Here is a 17856-nt window from a genome sequence, read left to right on the forward strand (position 1 = left end):
CAGCCCTGGGGGGTAGAACTGGTGAGCGGTGTGTAGGGACACGGAGGGGCGGCACTGACTGCGGGGGGAAGGCCAGCCCTGGGGGGTAGAACTGGTGAGCGGTGTGTAGGGACACGGAGGGGTGGCACTGACTGGGGGGTGGGTTGGGCAGAGGCTTGGGCGGTCCTGGTTATCTTCACGCCAGGTCTCGCTAGCCTTGGCTCCATGCCAGTGTCCAGCAGTGTTACCCTGGTTACTTTGGGGTACCCCCTGCCCGGTGGAGACCGGGACCCCCTCGCAGCCTCTCACAGCCCTCTCTGAAATAATGGGTGTGTGGTTCATGCTGGTGCACACTTTCCCGCCAGTCAGACAGGTTTCTGCAGCTATCAGTACCCGTTGAGAACTCTAGGTGTGGAGCAAACGGAGGCTCTCGCTGGCCTGTGTGGGTGTCCAGTGGCTGAGAAAATGGGCCTGAAGCTGGAGTTTGGATCCAGCCTCCACTTACTGGCTACACAGCATCAGGCAGCTGACCTAAATACTCTGCCTCAGTTTCTATCTCTGTAAAATTTCTTAAGGTCATTGAAGGGTTCAGTGTGTTGGTTCAGATGAACCTTCTCTTGGAGCCCAGCCACCATGCTGTGGGAAGCCCAGCCAGCCACAGGGAGAGGCCGTTAGGAGGAGAGCAGGAGCCGAGGCCTGGCTGACAACCCACCTGCCCCTCACAAAGCTCAGGCCATCATGACAGCGGAGCCCACCCCCAAGACTTCGGGGGTCCGCTCCTCGGCAGGATTGTGGTTTTCAGGGACCCCTCTGAACCTGTTTCCACAGTGTCCACTCTGGGCCTCCATGAGCATGCGTGACTTTGCTGCATCGCTGAAAAGCAGACCCAAGTCCTTCTTGCCCGGCGCCCTGTGCTGCCTTCCACCGCACACTCAGTCACAGGGCCACTGCTCTGGGTTAGATGGGTCAGATCCCAGGTGTCCAAGAGTGTGCTGGTGGGGTGGGGGACAGGGCCCACTTCTGTGGGTAGCTGGGACATGGCGGAGGGGTGGCCACCGGTTTTCTAAGGGCATAATTGAAAGTTTGGACGGCCTGGAAGTATTAATCAGGGAATTGGCCAGTGTTCCTTTTAGAAAGAGTTTTACTTTGTTGTGATTTGGTTTGTGAGAGAGTGTTCATATGGAATTACAATAGTAACATATTGTAATTATGTACATATATATTTCATTGGGTGTGTACAGGTAGATAGAGACCAGTATTTGCAGAAAAGAAAACCAAGTGTGAACAATTATTTTCATTTCCCACGTGCTCTGCTCTTGAGCGCCACCTGTTGAAGGTGGAAATGCTAACGGCTGCGGCTCCTCTCGCCCCGCTCTCGGGGAGGCAGGTCTCTGGAATTCCTGGGCCCTTGCTGGGATTTGGGCGGCCTGTGATGGTGCCTAGCCCTGGGGTCAGGGAGCTGCAGGCTTGCGGGTGCCTCCTCCCCGAGTCAGGTCAGGGCTACGAAGAGCACGCTCAGCTGACAGCATCCCTCTCAAACTTGGGCCCAGCACTTAGTGGGGGTCTGGGCAGCCTGGACACCGCAGGCTGAATCCCACACTCCGTCGTCCCCGAGCTCAGGCTTCAGTGTAAACTGTGTTTCCAAACTGAGAATGGCCTTTGGAGCAACAGAAGCTCCACAAGGAAACCTGGAAGATGGAGCGGGCAGGCGGCTGGTGCAGGACTGAGCCACACCTGGGCCGTCTGGGTGAGACCTGCTGGGGAACCGTCAGTGTGAGCTCCATCGGAGAAGCCTCGGGAGTGCACTGTGGGGTCCCTGCATCTTCCGGTCCTTGGGCGTGGGAGGCCAGACCACCCCCTTGCCAGAAACACATCTCTGCGGCTTGTGCCCCTGTGGGTAGAACTGCCAGTTGCCAGGAGAAGCCGTTTGAGTGTCGCTTGCCCACTTCGGGGTGTGCTCTGGCTCCAGATGCTAAAGCAGATTTCCTGCGCGTCCTTCCGTGCCTGCCCCAGGGTGCCTCCTGCTTCTGTATGCCGCAGTAAAGAGCAGTCTTCAGCAGCACTTACAGCAAACGATGTACGGACAGAGATCTCAAGGACGGACAGAACAAGGAGGCAGGTCAGTAAGGGCAGAGTAGGCTTGAGCAGCACCATCTACCAAGTGCACCCATCACTCCGGGACATTCCACCAGCACTTTCTCCTCAAATGGAGGACACTTACCAAGAGGTACTTGTATTCTGGGCCGTAAAACCATTCTCAGTACATGTGAAAGGATTCAAGTCATACAAAATGTGTTCTTTGTCCATAATGGTATTAAATTAGAAAATAACAGTAGAAAGTTATCTGGAAAATACCTAAATACTCAGAAACTCCGTAATACACTTTAAATAAGCCAGTGGTCAGTGAAGAGATCTAAATGGAAATTAGAAAGTACTTAGAATTAAATGAAAATTAAAACACATATCAAAATTGTGAGATGCCTTGAAACAATACTTAGAAGCAGATTTATTGATAGCACTACGCAGACGTATTAGAGAAGAAGAAAGGTCTCAAATCAGTGACCTCAGTTTCCACCTTAAACTAGAGAAAGAACAAAGGAAACTCAATGCAGCAGAAGAAAGGAAATGATGGCGACAGTGGAGATCAGTGAAATAGAAGATAGAAAAACAAAAATCAGTGAAACCAAAAGTTGGTTCTTTGAGAAAAATCAGTAAACCTCTAGGCAGATGGATCCAGAAAAAAAGAAGAAAAGACACAAATTACTAATATCAGGAATGAGAGCGTGAAATAACTGCGGATTCTACACTTATTTAGAGGATATTAAGGAAATATTTTGAACAGCGTTATGCCAGTAATTTCAACAACTTCAATGGAATGGACATTTTCTTGAAGAGACACGAACTGCCAGCTCTCACTCTTAAAGAAATAGATGTGAGTAGCCTTATATCTGTTAAAGAAATTGAATTTGTAGTTAAAAATCGTCTCACAAAACAAAAGCAAAAATCACTCCAGACCCAGATGGCTTCACTAAATGTTTAAGGAAGAGATGCCATTCCCACACACTGGGGTCAGGTGCGCTCCTGAGGGAGGTGACGGAAACACCTGTACCAGAAGGAACGCTGGGCCTGGGAGGCCACCTGCAGGTCCCAGCCTGCTGCTCACCCAGCACTCAGCATGATACGCTTTACACAGCATCAGATTAAACACAGGATTAGTTCATGTACAAATAAATTACAGTTTTAAAAAGTGGCTAGAACTGATGACTGGCAAATTTCTAAAAGCGTTGGTAAAAGCCTTACAGGTTCTGTCTTGTTGGAAACCGCACTTGAAGATTCTAAACACCCAGAAACTTATGCAACTCCTTGGGTTAGCACCTGCTCGACCAGACAAAACCAGCAGCTGGGACCTCCCAGCTTCCAAGGCCAGCGTTGCCGTCTGTGGGCAGGAAGGCACACACTTTGTTCCACTTTATTAGACTTCAGTCTTAGCCCGAATACCGTTTGTGGAAAACGATCACTCGGTGAGCGTTGTGTGACCTCAGGCAGTGCTGGTCGGAACGAAGCATCGTCGTGCGTTTTCCTTCTCCAGACCCATTTTTCCGCTGGAATTTACTCCCAGTTGTCTGTGTCAGGAGCACTGGTGGCGCAGTGGTTAAGAGCTCGGCTGCTAACAAAAAGGTTGGCAGTGCAAGTCCACCAGCTGCTCCTTGGAAGCACTATGGGGCAGTTCTACTCTGTCCTGTCGGCTCAACAGCAACGGATTTGTTTTTTGTTTTTTGTTTTTTTTTTTTTTTTCAGTTTGTCTGTATCAAAGAGTCCCTGGGTGGCACAGACAGTTAAGCACTTGACTATTAGTTCGAACCCACCCAGAGGTGCCTTGGAAGAAAGGCCTCGTGATCTGCTTCTGAAAGGTCATCACCTTGAAAACCCCGTGGAGCGTATTTCTTCTGTGCACACATGGGGTCGCCATGAGTAGGAACTGGTTGTTTTTTTTTGTCTGTGTCAGCATCGTTTCGCAGACAGCGAAGTGAAGGCGCTGGTTGGAGCAGAGAAGGCGAGAGGCAGGGGTGGCTCCTGTAGGAAGGTGGCCTCATTCACCCGACAGCCTCGGGTTCTCGGGACTGCTTGCCAGGAGCTGGTGTCCCACACAGCTCTTGCTGCTCCAGAGGGGGTTTCAAGCAGCCACCAGCATGCAGAAACAATGCAAAGCTGTCGCCTCTCCACGGCCACCCAGTCGCCTCTGGTGGACCTTGGTGTTCAACAGTGTGATGGACCTGGGGTCGGCCAGCCCCTCTGTGCACGTGTGTGTGTGCATGCACACACAAACACATATATACATCTATAGGTGGGGAATGTGTTTACGTTCACACGTGTTTATACATGTATACAGGTACGGAACGCAACTTTATTTGGGTAGCTTTTTCTCTGACTATAAAAATAATCTTGCTTTTTAAATTATTGATAGACTATTTTTAGAGCACTTTTAGGGTTACAGAAAAATAGCACAGAAAGAACAGAGAGTTCCCATGCACCCCCCAACCCCCAGTTTCCCCTAATATTTACGTCTTGCACTAGTGTGGTACATTTGTTATAATCGATGAGCCAATATTGACTTATTATTATTTCTGAAGTCCATAGTTTACATTTCAGCACCATCTGTAAGTCGGTTGTACTGTCGTGGTTTGTGTGTTGCTGTGATAATGGAAGCTATGTCACCAGTATTTCAAATACCAGCGGGGTCGCCCACAGTAGACAGGTTTCAGCAGAGCTTCCAGACTAATACAGACTAGGAAGAAAGGCCTTGCGTTCTACTTCTGAAACTTAGCCACTGAAAACCCTATGGATCACAACAGAATATTGTCTGATATAGTGCTGGAAAATGTGCCCCCTAGGTTGGAAGGCAGTCAAAATACACAGTCACAACAATGGACTCGAGGATGCTGATGATCGTGAAGATGGCACAGGACCGGGCAACGTTTCGTTCTGTTGTACGTGGGGTAGCCATGAGTCAGAGCCGACCTGACAGCAACTAACAACCACAGCATAGTTTACGTTGGGGTGCGTACACTCTTTGTGTTGTACAGTCCTCTTGAGTTTTGACGTATGCATAATGTTATGTGTCTTAGTAATCTAGTGCTGCTATAACAGAAATACCACAAGTGGATGGCTTTAACAAAGAGAAGTTTATTCTCTCACCATCCAGTAGGCTACAAGTCCAAATTCAGGGTGTCAGCTCCAAGGGAACACTTTCTCTTTAAGCTCTGGAGGAAGGTCCGTGTCATCAGTCTTCCCTTGGTCTGGGAGCTTCTCTGTGTAGGAACCTCAGGTCCAAAGGATGCCCTCTGCTCCCAGCACTGTTTTCTTGGTGGTATGATGTTCCCATGTGTCTCTGCTCCCTTCTCTCTTTTGTATCTCAAAAGAGATTGGCTTAAGACACTATCCAGTCTTGCATACCTCATCAGTATAACTGCCACTAATCCATCTCATTATATCATAGTGATAAAGTTTACAACACATAAGGAAATCACGTTAGATTACAGAATGGTACACAATCATACAATACTAGGAATCATGACCCAGCCAAACTGGTACATATATTTTTTAGGGGACATAATTCAGTCCATGACACTGTGTAATCTTGCTTTTGTTTGTTTAAGAAATTCAGAAAATACAGGAAAGTATAAAGAAAAAAATCATCTATAATGTCACCACTCGTTGGCATCCACTATCCTTATTTAGGTGTATTTCCTTCCAGACATTTATAAGTTTTGTGGAATCATTCCAAACATTCTTTTTTGTAATGTGCTTATAATCCACTTATTAAATTAATATCCTTTGCCTTAACTCCTGTTTAAGATTCTGATTTTGGCATTCATCATTTATCTAAATCTTTTTAAATAATAGCTTTATGAGATATAATTCATGTACCGTAAAATTCATCCTTTTTACTTGTACAATTCAGTGTTTTAGTATGTTCACAGAGTTGTGCAACCATCAACACTATCCAATTCCAGAACATTTTATCACCCCAAAAAGAAATCCCATACCCATCAGCAGTCACTCCCTGTTCCCAGTACCTCCAGTCCCTGGCAGCGACTAATCTACCTTCTGACTGTATGGATTTGCTTATTCTAGGCATTTCATGTAAATGCAGTCTTATAGCATATGGCACTTTGTGACTGGCTCGTTTCACTCAGCATCGTGTTTTCAAGGTTCATCCATGCTGTATCAGTACTTCATTCTTTCGAAGGGCTGAGTAATATTCCATTGTATGAATAGACCACATTTTATTTATCCACTTATCAGCTGATGAACATACAGGTTGTTTGCACTTTTTTGGGTGTTATGAATAATGCTACTATACACATCTGTGTACAGGTTTTTGTGTGGACATGTGTTTTCAATTCTTCTGGATATTTACCTAGGAGTGGAATTGCTGGGTCATAAACATAAACTCTATGTTTAACCTTTGAGGAACTCCTTTCCAAAGCAGCTGTACCATTTTACATTCTCACAAACAATGTATGAGAGTTCCAGTTTCTCCATGTTCTTGTCAACACTTGTTATTATCTGTCTTTTTTATTATAGCCATCCTAGTGGGTGTGAAGTGGTATGTTATTGTGAATTTGACTGTCATTTCCCTAATGATTAAGGGGGAAGTCCCTGGGTGGTACAGATAGTTTATGTACTTGGCTGCTAACCGAAAGGTTGGAGGTTTGAGTCACCCAGAGGCACTTTGAAAGAAAAGCCTGGCAGTTTACTTCCGAAAAAAACAGCTATTGAAAACCCTTTGGAGCACAAGTCTGCTCTAACACACATGTGGGGGCCATAAGTCAGAATTGACAGCAACTGGTTAACTGGTTAAATGATTAATGATGTTGAGCATTTTTTCATGTGCTTTTTGGACATTTATATATCTTCTTTGGAGAAATGTCTATTTAGATTTTTTTGCCCATTTTTAAATTTAGTTATTTGTCTTTTTATTGTTGAGCTGTAAGAGTTCTTTATATACTCGGGACACCAGATCCTTATCAGGTATATGATTTGCAAATCCTTTGCAACACATTGTGTGGGTTGTCTTTTGACTTTCTTAGTAGTGTCTTTTGAGGTACAAAACTTTTTAATTTAGATAAAATCCCATTTATCTTTTTTTTTTTTTCCTTTGGTTGCTCATGCTTTTGGTGTCATATCTAAGAAACCATCGCCTAGTTCAAGGTCACAAAGATTTACCCTTCTGTTTTCTTCTGAGAGTTTTATAGTTTGAGCTATTACATTTCGGTTTTTCATTCATTTTTAGTTGATTTTCATATATGGTATGAGGTAGGGAATCCAACTTCATTCTTCTGTATATGGATATCCAGTTTCCCCAGCACCATTTGTTGAAAAAACTGTTATTTTTCCCATTGAATTGTCTTGGCACCCTTGTGAAAAATCAATTGACTATCAATGTATGAGTGTATCTTTGTACTCTCAGTTCTGTTTATCCCTATGTCTGTTCTTATGCCAGACATAGAGGACAAATGACTACTGTAGCTTTGTGGTAAATTTTGAAATTGATGTGAGTCCTCCAATTTTGTTCTTTTTTTTTCAAGTTTCTTTTTTTGGCTATTCTGAGTCTTCTGCATTTCCATATGAATTTTAAGGTCAGTTTATCAATTTCCACAAAGAAAGGCTGCTGGAATTTTGATGGAGATTATGTTGAATCTGTAGATCAAGTGGGGAATATTGCCATCTTAACAGTATTAAATCTTCCAGTCATGAACACAGGATTTCTTTCCATTTATTTAGGTCTTTAATTTCTTCCAACAGTGTTTTGTAGTTTTCAGTGTGGAGGTCTTATACTTCTTTTGTTAAGTTTATTCCTAAGTATTTTATTTTTTGATGCTATTTTAAATGGAATTGTTTTCTTAATTTCATTTTTGGATTGTTCATTACTGGTGTATAGAAATACAATTGATTTTTGTATATTGATCTTGTATCCTGCAGCCTACCTGAGCTCATTTATTAGTTTTAATAGTTTTTTTTGTGGATTCCTTGGAATTTTCTATGTACAAGATCATGTCATCTGCAAATGGAGATAGTTTTACTTCTTCCTTTCTAATCTGGATAAATGTTATTCCTTTTTCTTTTCTAACTGCCCCCGCTAGAACCTCCAACGCAATGTTAAGTAGTGAGATTCGACATTCTTGTCATATTCCTGATCTTAGGGGAAAAGCTTTCAGTATTTCACCATTTTAAGTATGATATTAGCTGTAATTTTTCATAAATGTCCTTTATCAGGTTAAGGAAGTTCCTAGTTTGAGTGGTTTTATCATGAAAGGGTGTTGGATTTTGTCAAATGCTTTTTCTGCTTCTATTGAGATGATCATGTGATTTTTGTCCTTTAGTCTATTAATATGGTATATTACATTGATTGATTTTTATATTTTGAACTAATCTTGAATTCTGGGATAAAACCTTCCTGGTCATGGTGTATAATCCTTGTTATATGTTGCTGTATTCAGTTTGCTATTTTGCTGAGGATTTTTGCACCTATATTCGTAAAAGTTATTAGTCTGTAGTTCTCTTGTGATATTTTTGTCTGGCTTTCGTCTCAGGGTAATGGTGGCCTCATACAATGAGTTAGGAAATGTTCCTGCCTCTTCAATTTTTTCAGAAGAGTTTGGGAAGGATTCATATCAATTCCTCTTTAAACGCTTGGTAGAATTTACCAGCAAAGCCACCTGGTCCTGGGCTTCTCTTTGTGGAAAGTTTTTTGACTACTATTTCAATCTTTTTACTTGGTATAGGTCTATTCAGGTGCTTTGTTTCTTCTTGAGTCAGTTTTGGTAGTTTGTGTGATTCTAGGAATTTGTCCATTTCATCTAAGTTATCTAGTCATTATATCCTTTTATGCTATTTTGGATATTTCTTTTCATGGTTAAAAACAGCATTTTTATTTTTGAATTTCACATAAAGCTTTACCATTTATCAAAGGCAAAAGGGAGTCCTCCCGATTAAACAATCAGTAAGCATTAGCATAGGAATGGGGACCCTGGGGTTGGTCAGTATTTGGCCACTGATGTTTGTTGACCTTGAGAAAGTCCCCTCCCCCCATCTGTCAGCCTTGGGCAGAGATATTGAACCTGTGAAGGAAAAATGTGCAAATTTGTTTTTCACTCTCTGAGTCTCATTTTGTGGGAAATAAATTGTAGGTTGTTTTGTAACAAACTGTTCTATTAACTCTCTCATTGTTAATTGCTTCTAGGTTTTTACCTCAAACGGCCCAACGGTGATCATGCCTACCTGGTTCTGCTCCAGAGCGTGGTTTTCCCACGTGGGCTGGTTTGATGAGGGCGGGCAGGTAAGTGCTGAAAGGAGGGGCACTAATGGGACCCCTGGTGCAGTGGTGGTGGTGCAGTGGTTAAGAGCTCGGCTGGTAACCAAAAGGCTGGCAGTTCAAATCCACCAGCCACTTCTTGGAAACCTTATAGGGCAGTTCTGCTCTGTCCTATAGGATCACTATGAGTTGGGATTGATTTGACGGCAGCGGGTTTGGTTTTGGTTATGGGCCCCCTGGCAGAAGTCCCGCTCTGGAATGGGAACAGGCCCCTTCTCCACGATGTAGTCCTGGCCTGTGTGTGATCACCATGCCCACCAACCCTGCCTTCAAAGCCTCTTCCCCTCTCCTGCCAAGCTGTGCCTGCAGGTCAGAGCAGGCTCTGGAAGCCTAGCCTTTGCCCAGAGGCACCACACTGCCTTTGTTTGCTAAAAGCAAGGATTTGTGTGTGAAGGCTGCGGGCGTGATTCACACCTGCTGGGGAAGGCTCCCTGGTCTCGGGTTCCAGGTTACCTCATCCCAGCTCAAAAGCTGTTTGTGGGAAGCAAGACCAGGCTGTGTCTAGGATGACAGGAGGGAGAAACGGGGTGGCCTCCTCATCCAGGCCTAGCAGCCTCCATCCCCTATGTGGGGTCCCCGCAGAGGCTGGAGTGCCTGGCTCACTGACTTCTACCTGTGATGGGTGGAGAAACGGTGACTGCCCAGCCGACCCCGCTCCACTCCCAGACAGACGGAGTCAGAATGAAAATTCCTCACCCCATACAAAAACAAATCTTAGGTTTGGTCAGTTTATTTTCCCTTCAGCCATCCTTAAAAGGGCTTTTGAGAACTTGAGGTCTGGTCTCAACGGTGGGGGAGACATACTGGGAGAGCCCCTGCCAGGCCTTTTCTTTTAGGGCCTTTGATGAGGCCACCCACCCACACACACACACCCACACCCACACCCACACACACACCCACACACGGACACGGACACACGGACACACACACACACGGACACACACACACGGACACACACACGGACACACGGACACACACAGACACACACACACGGACACACACACACGGACACAGAGGCTTCCATGCACACACCCCACCCACTTCTCCCAACCCAGCAGGGCGTAGAACCGAGCCCGGGGATGGCCAGAGGGGGGTCTAGGCACAAGGCTTCTGACGTCCTGGGATTCTTGGGGCCCCCTTCCTGCCTTGTGACTGTAGCAGGTCTGCCTCAGTTTCCCCTTGCGAGCCCACAGCATGAGGCCTACACCCCACACCCGTGCCTCTCCTCAGCCCGACCAGCACCATCCCTCATGGTCACCTGCTGCCTGTGTCCAGAGGCCCCCAGCTGACCCTGGGAACTTCCCAGACCAGGACAGGCAGACACATTCTTGATGCCCCTTGCCTCAGGCACCCGCAGGGGCTTCCACTGACCCTTGGCAGCCTGTTCTCGTGTTTACATCAGGTACACTGGGCCTCGCAGAGTTTCAGTGCCTCCCCACCACACCCCTGACCTGTGCTCCATCCCAGGGTTGGCCAGCAGGACCCAGGCCCACGAGGAGGAGGCAGCCAGAGTGGGGGTCTCGGTGACTGCAGGATGGCCTCACGAGGATCCTGCAGCCCTGCTGGTCTCAGCCTGACCCATCAGGGAGCCTCATGGGCATCCTTCCCACATGGACACAGTGCTGCCACTGTTTCTGCACCCAGTGACAGACCACTGTCTGTCTGTCCTTCCCCTACTCCGTTAGAATTGGAGGTGTCGATTTCTCATGGAATCTACCAGTCCACAAAGTGGGATATTTGGGCACCGTGATGCCTGTTTCTCACCCCCACCCCCTTCCCTCTCCTCCCCTGAGGCGCCAGCAGGTGCTGCAGGATGGGGCAGCCTCTCATCAGTCTAGATGCCCACGGAGGTACTGGTGAACCAAGAACGTCCATCCCAGCAAATGTCCTCACCTCCAAGTGACTTTGCTGACACCTCCACTCTCACCTAGGCTGGACCCCAGCACCTGCTGTTCCTGTTTTCTTCTGCAGAAAACACTGCCATGCCTGGTGGACAGAGACGTTCCACTGGATTCTCTAACTTAAGGACATAGAGCATTTTGAAAATCTGCTGCAAAAGACTTATTCAAAGTTTTAAAAAGCAAAGGAGTCCCTTTGATGACTAAGATGCTCCTGACCCAAGCCATGTCTTTTCCGTCGCCTCATACACATGCGAAAGCTGAACAATAAAAAAGGAAGACAGAAGAAGAATTGTTAAATTTGAACTGTGGTGTTGGTGAAGAACACTGAATATACTGTGGACTGTCAGAAGAACGAACAAATCAGTTTTAGAAGAAATACAACCAGAATGCTCTTTTGAAGTGAGGATGGCGAGACTTCGGCTCACTTACTTTGGACACATCATCTGGAAAAGCAGATCACTAGAAAAGAACATCACGTTCAGTAAAGTAGAGGGTCAGTGAAAACGAGGGAGACCCTCAGTGAGATGGATGATGGTAGTAGCTGCAGCAATGTGCTCAGACATACCAGTGATGGTGAAGATGGCACAGGACCGGGCGATGTCAGTTATTGTACGTAAGGTTGCCATGAGTCGTAGCTGACTCCACGGCAACTAACAACAGCAACAGGCCCTGAAACAAAAATGAAAGTAACACAAGTAATGTGTTGTTGGTTCAGAACAGGTTGCTTACAAGGGCGGGTTGTGGCCCCACCACACTGAGTTGGAACGGCCTGGAGAAGGCTTGTCATTGCCACGGAAAGGATGGGTTATTCAGAAAAAATGTTACCCCAGCACAACAAAAACTTTTTATGGGCATATATTTTCATTTCTGTTGGATAAGAACCTAGGGTTGGAACTGCTGTGTGAGAGGATAGCACATGTTTAGTTTTATAAGTTACAGTCACATCTTTCTCCAAAGGGTTGTACCATTGTACACTCTCAGCGCTGAGAATGAGTTCCCAGCTCCTTGCCAGCATTTGATATTGTTGGTGTTTTGTGGTTTCTCATTGTACCTTTAATTTGCATTGCCAGGATGACTAATGATGTTGAACAATTTTTCATGTGCTTATCGGTTATTTGTATATCTTATTTTGTGAAGTGTCCAAATCTTTTGCCCATTTTTAAGCACGCTGTCTTTTTATTATTGAATCGTTAGTGTTTTTTCAGATATTTGCTTTGTGAATGTTTTCTCTCATTTTTGGTCTCTCTGTTCCTGGATTTCCCCGCTCACTTCCATTGCTCTGCTTGTCCCAGATTCTGTCCTCTGCTCTTTAGAGCAGTAGGATTGTTGGTTTCTATCTCTGTTTTATCTGCCCCTCCCCTTGGCCCCCCAGGAGTTATCTGTTTGCTTTTCTGTGCTCTTCAGACTCCAGGTACTGGTCTTACATATCGTGTACAGACCTTATAGTTGTCATAAAGGAGGATTTGCTATTCAGCCAACCAAAGCTAGAAGCCATCATCTACTCTTGTATTTTTAAAATTTATTTGGCATTGAAGACAGTTTGTATTTTGTTCTAGTGTTTACCTTTGTATTTACCCTTCTTTTTAATGCCCTCAAGCCCATGTTTTCTTATTAAACCTTTTATGATCTGATTTTGTCCATTTTTAAAGGTATTTTGAATCCCACCTACTGCCTATACAACAGCCAGTGAGATTATTCTATTTTCCTCTTTTTCTTTCCCTTCCTTTTTTTTTTTTTTTTTTTTTTTTGTTGCATTATTTCTACTTAGGTTAGAACATCAATATTTATATATTATTCTTCTACCTTTGTCCCTACCTTTGTGGTTTTAGACTTACAGTTAAATTAAATGTTCACTGTCAGGACTTCTGCTGAAGTTTCTCCAGCTGTGTCTTCTCCAGTCAGAAGAAGCTGCAGTATTCCTTGAGTTCTTGCACACTCAGAACTATTTTTCTATAGCCCTGATACTTGAAGGAGAGTTTGTATAGAAAATCCTTGGTCTACACTTTCTTTCCCTGGGTGTCTTGAAAATACTGGTTCATTGTTTCCTTGCTTTATATGCTTTTGAGAAGTCTGATGCTAATTTAGTTCCCTTGGTTTTGTAAGTTATGTAACCTTTTTGCTTGGAGGCTTTGAGAATTATTTCTTTATTTTTAAAATCTAATAGTAGTTGATCTGGTGAGCCTTTTTGATGCATAGAACCAGATCTTTTATTTCTGGAATGTTTTCTTAGATTATAGTTTTAAATATTAGCTCTGTTCCATTGTTTTGTTTTTCTGTTTCAGAGACTCCAGTTATACATTGGTTAGGTTTTCTTTGATTGTTTTTCATTTCAGAAACTTTCTTTCTGATCCTTTTTTACTTCTTTATATCATCTTCATTTTTTTGGTTATTTTCCTAAATTTATTTAATTTCAAATTTTTATTCAAATCTGCTTTCCCTTGAGGACCTTGTAATTTAATCTTCACTTGTCATATAATTTTGTTTTTTTCTTCAATTTCTTTTTTGAGTTCAATGAACTCTTTTTAGCAACTTTATTGAGGTATAATTCACATATACAATTCACCTATTAAAATGTACAATTCAGTGGGTTTTAGTAAATTCACAAGGTTGTACAACCATTACTACAGTCTAATGTTTGAACTTTTTGTCCCCTGCAAAAGAAGCTGTCTTAGGCTGGGTTCTCTAGAGAAGAAAAATTAGCAAAGTGTATACACACACACACACACACACACACACACACACACACATATATATATATATATAGAGAGAGAGAGAGAGAGAGATTTCATGCGGTTGTGGAGGTTGGCAAGTCACAAGTCCGTGGGTCAGACATTGGCTGGAGGCTTCTCCCAACTCATGTGGTTGCAGGAGAAGAATCAGCAGGTCAGATGTCAGGCTGCTGGCTTACAGAGCTCCAGAAGCCACCGAATCCCAAAGTTGGCAGGTCAGATGACAGGTTGCTGGCTCAAGTCCCAGGAACCAGAGGTCAGATGATGACAAGCCAGAAACAGGATCCAGAGCAAGCAAATGAGCTTTGCCAGAACGTCCATATGTATATTGGGTACAGGCCACACCCTTGAGAAAGTTCCTCTTATAACTGATCGGCTGATCGCATCAGATCACATCATGGAAATGATTGCATTATATTACTTACATTATTGTTGTTAGGTGCCGTTGAGTCAGTTCGAACTCACAGCGACCCTTTGTACAACAGAACAAAACACTGCTTGGTCCTGTGCCATCCTCACAATCCTTGTTACGCTTTAGAGTCCATTGTTGTGGCCACTGTGTCAATCCATCTCATTTAGGGTCTCCCTCTCTTTCGCTGACCCTCTACTTTACCAAGCATGATGTCCTTCTCCAGGGATTGGTCCCTCCTGATAACATGACCAAAGTATGTAAGACGAAGTTTCACCATCCTCACTTCTAAAGAGCATTCTGGCTGTACTTCTTCCAAGACAAATTTATTCCTTCTTTTGGCAGTCCATGGTATATTCAGTATTCTTCACCAACACCATAATTCAGAGGCGTCAGTTCTTATGGGAGATCACAAAATGGAGGATAATTACATAATCATGGGCTAGCCAGTTGACAGTAACATTAACCATCATAGAAGCCCTGTAGTCACAGCTCCCCATGTCTCCCTCTGCCCTAGCCAAAGACTAATCTACATTCTTCCTTTTTTTCTTTTTTTTTTTTTTAAATATCTTCTTCCTTTTGTTTTTTGGGAGGTGGTTCAGTTTTGTACTTAGTTACTGAACTTGTCATTCTAGATGGTTCTCCCCCGACATCCTCAAATGCTTGTTGAGGAGTGTATTTTAGCTTGGAGTGTTACGTTACAGCATGTTTTCTGTTTCATGGTTTGTTTTGTTGTTATTGTTGGTGGGTGGGGAGATGAATTTTCATCCACTAAAGTGTTTGGTTCTTGTTTTATTCTCATGCTGGTTTTGTGTAGATGAAGACAGTTCTTGTCTGTGCATTCTGTGGACAGACTTGGCATTTTTGGTGGTTCATGTGATTACTAACTCAAGAACTCCCCCTTCTGTCACTGTGGTGAAGTGCAGCTCCTTTCATGGATTTGGTGGGGGGTGAGGGTGGGGAGAAGGGCTGTTTATCCTTTGACTCTGTTTCCTTTTGTCTTACTGGATCCTAAGTCTCCCCCACGCCTCCCCTATGCTGTGCTTCTTTTCCCTGTACCTCCAGGTCACAGAAGCGTGTCGTCCTGTGCCTTTTGCCATCTCCACACTCAGAATCATGCTCTGATCTGCTAGAACTCTTTTTCAGGATGCTGTGCTCAGATGGCCCTGCCCTCTCCCTCCCCTTCTGCACAGTACTCCTGGACTCCCCAGTGAAGGCGGCTGGAGCTCAAGAGGCAGCCTGGCTGGAAGTTGGTGTTCATCTACTTGGTGACGCTGTGCACCTGTGTGGTCTCCGCTGTTCCTGTGGACGTGGATGTTTGGAGGATATGTGGGAAGATCTGGGTCTAGGCAGACCCATCTCCTCAGTTACCCAAAAGTGCTCCCTGACTCATTTTTAAGTGGTGACACCTCTTCCTCCCATTGTGGCGTTGATGTGCAGTTTTCACGCAGGTCCAGGGATACCTTCTCACCTGCAGGAATCCCAGCTCTACATGAACAGGACCCTGTGGTGGAGACGGGTGGGCAGAGTTGGCAGAAAGTGATGGCGACGTCTCTAGGCCCCTCTGTACTGGCAGCAGCCTAGTGGGTGCTGGTGAGGGTGAGGTGGAGTGAAATAGAGCAGAAACCATGAGATTGGGGGAGGGTAAGATGGGGACTGCCCCCCCGCCCCCGCCGTGTTCCTCCCATTGTCTGAGGAGGGGCCCAGCATCCCCTCCTGGGGGGAGCAGAGGTACCTACCACCTGAGGTCCTCCTTTGACTAAATTCTTCCTTTTTTGCTAGAAGATAAGGAAACCCCAACGGCTGAGTTATTCCTGTCTTTGAGAATGAGCTCATAAGCACCTTCTCTCCTGTTCTAACCTTGAAGTGAACATAGGGTCCAACATGCACTTTAAAGGTGCTTTCGAAAATACAGAAAATTAGAAAAAAGAAAAAATACACGGATTACTTGCCAGCCCATCCCCCACACAACTGCTATGAGTTTAAGTGGATGTTCTTTTGTCTTTACTGTGGACAAATTCAGCAAAGCCGTAAACATGATTTTGAAACCTGTTTTTTAACTTACTATTTTACTATAAACCTTTTGCTGTTATTTCATGGTCTCGTAAAAAACTATTTTAATTACTGTATAGTGTTCTATCAAGTAGATACACTATAATTAATCATTCCACCAGCATTGGAAATTAGGGCGGTTATAGTTTTTCAGCGTCGTTAATAAGCCTGCCAGGGAACAACTTTGAGGACATTTTATGTTGAAGATCCTTCCGTTAGATCAGCCTCTGTAGTTGCTACTTTGTGGTTGATTTCTTAGAGGCCCTGGCTCGAAGTATGCCCATAAGAAAATGGACTTGGACTTGGCCAGTAATTCCAAGATGAGCACTCGCTTCATGAAGTGACTGAAGGTGAGGTGGTGGCCTACAATGTCTCAGCTCAAACTGAGGAACAAGATAAGCATCATCTCAGCTTGAACTAAGGAACAAGATCAGCGTCGTTGGAAGATGGAGTGGATCCAGCTGGCGTCCAGGCCTGGAGCCTTCCCTGGGCTGAGCAGTGAAGCCAGCCACCTCTCTATTAAATCCAGAGAAATACGGGGCAGAGGCACTTTGGCAAGTCCCCAGGCCTGCTGAGCCTGGGGTCATGCTTGGTTCACCTTTGTGCCCCTGGAGAGAGAGCCCTAAAGGTCAGCCACACTGAGGGTGGTTGAGGACACAGGATGCTGAGCAGACCCCCCTGGACCCCCAGACCCCATTCACAGTCCGGGCCCCTAGAAGTCCTCAATGACCTGCCTCTGGCCCCTTTCCTGCCCCTCAGCCAAACCCAAATCCCAACATTTCCTGCCCAGAACCAGTGGCCCTCTCTTCCCGAAACCCTGGGCAGGACACCTCTGGCTGAGGTGGGAGTCCACCTCTTGATGACAAGGGTCGCTCAGTCCCCTCCCCAAAGAGCCCTGAGGAAATGGCCTCCCTGTCGGGGTTCCTGGAGGGGCAGGGGGCTCAGCCACAAAGGGGCCTCCTTTGACTCACCTTGCCTGTGGAAAAACTGGAGAGGTGAGGTGTAAGTTAGGGGTCTCTGAGGTATTTTAGGAGTTTCTAGCAAATTCTTTTTGTGGGAGTTAATGTAGATGGGTTTTCAGCCGTATGACTGGCCTTTTCCTTCCTAAACAACTTTGGGTGAGTGGGGCCACCCACGGCGGCCCGGGGGTGACTGCATTTGCTTAAAAAGACTTGGGACAGGTGCCTGGTGACCACTGCCTGCGGGGTTCGCTATGAAGTCCACTTGTGCGGCTGTGGGGGGAAGGCGCTGTGGCAATTGCGCGGAGAAAAGACCCCCGGGACCCAGGGTGCAGGGAGCCCCAAGGCCCACGCTGACCCCACACCCTTCAGAGCGTGGGGACGAGACTCTGGAGGAAGTTCCCTCGTGGGTGGGGGCGCCCTCGGCCGTGTCGGCCCCTCTCCCCCC

General features: G+C 45.5%; 1 protein-coding gene across 1 annotated transcript in view; it reads left to right on the forward strand.

The window, feature by feature from the left end:
- The window catches only part of B3GNTL1 (UDP-GlcNAc:betaGal beta-1,3-N-acetylglucosaminyltransferase like 1), a 142268-nt gene that overhangs the window by 106772 nt on the left and 17640 nt on the right, over positions 1 to 17856 (forward strand). Inside the window, exons 7-8 of the mRNA XM_023729156.1 lie at positions 9227 to 9322; positions 11330 to 11380. Of these exons, the coding sequence (XP_023584924.1) occupies positions 9227 to 9322; positions 11330 to 11380 (147 nt within the window). The remainder of the gene's footprint in view (positions 1 to 9226; positions 9323 to 11329; positions 11381 to 17856) is intronic.

Source organism: Trichechus manatus, unplaced genomic scaffold, assembly GCF_000243295.1.
Source record: "Trichechus manatus latirostris isolate Lorelei unplaced genomic scaffold, TriManLat1.0 scaffold00028, whole genome shotgun sequence".
NCBI classification, from domain to species: Eukaryota; Metazoa; Chordata; class Mammalia; order Sirenia; family Trichechidae; genus Trichechus; species Trichechus manatus.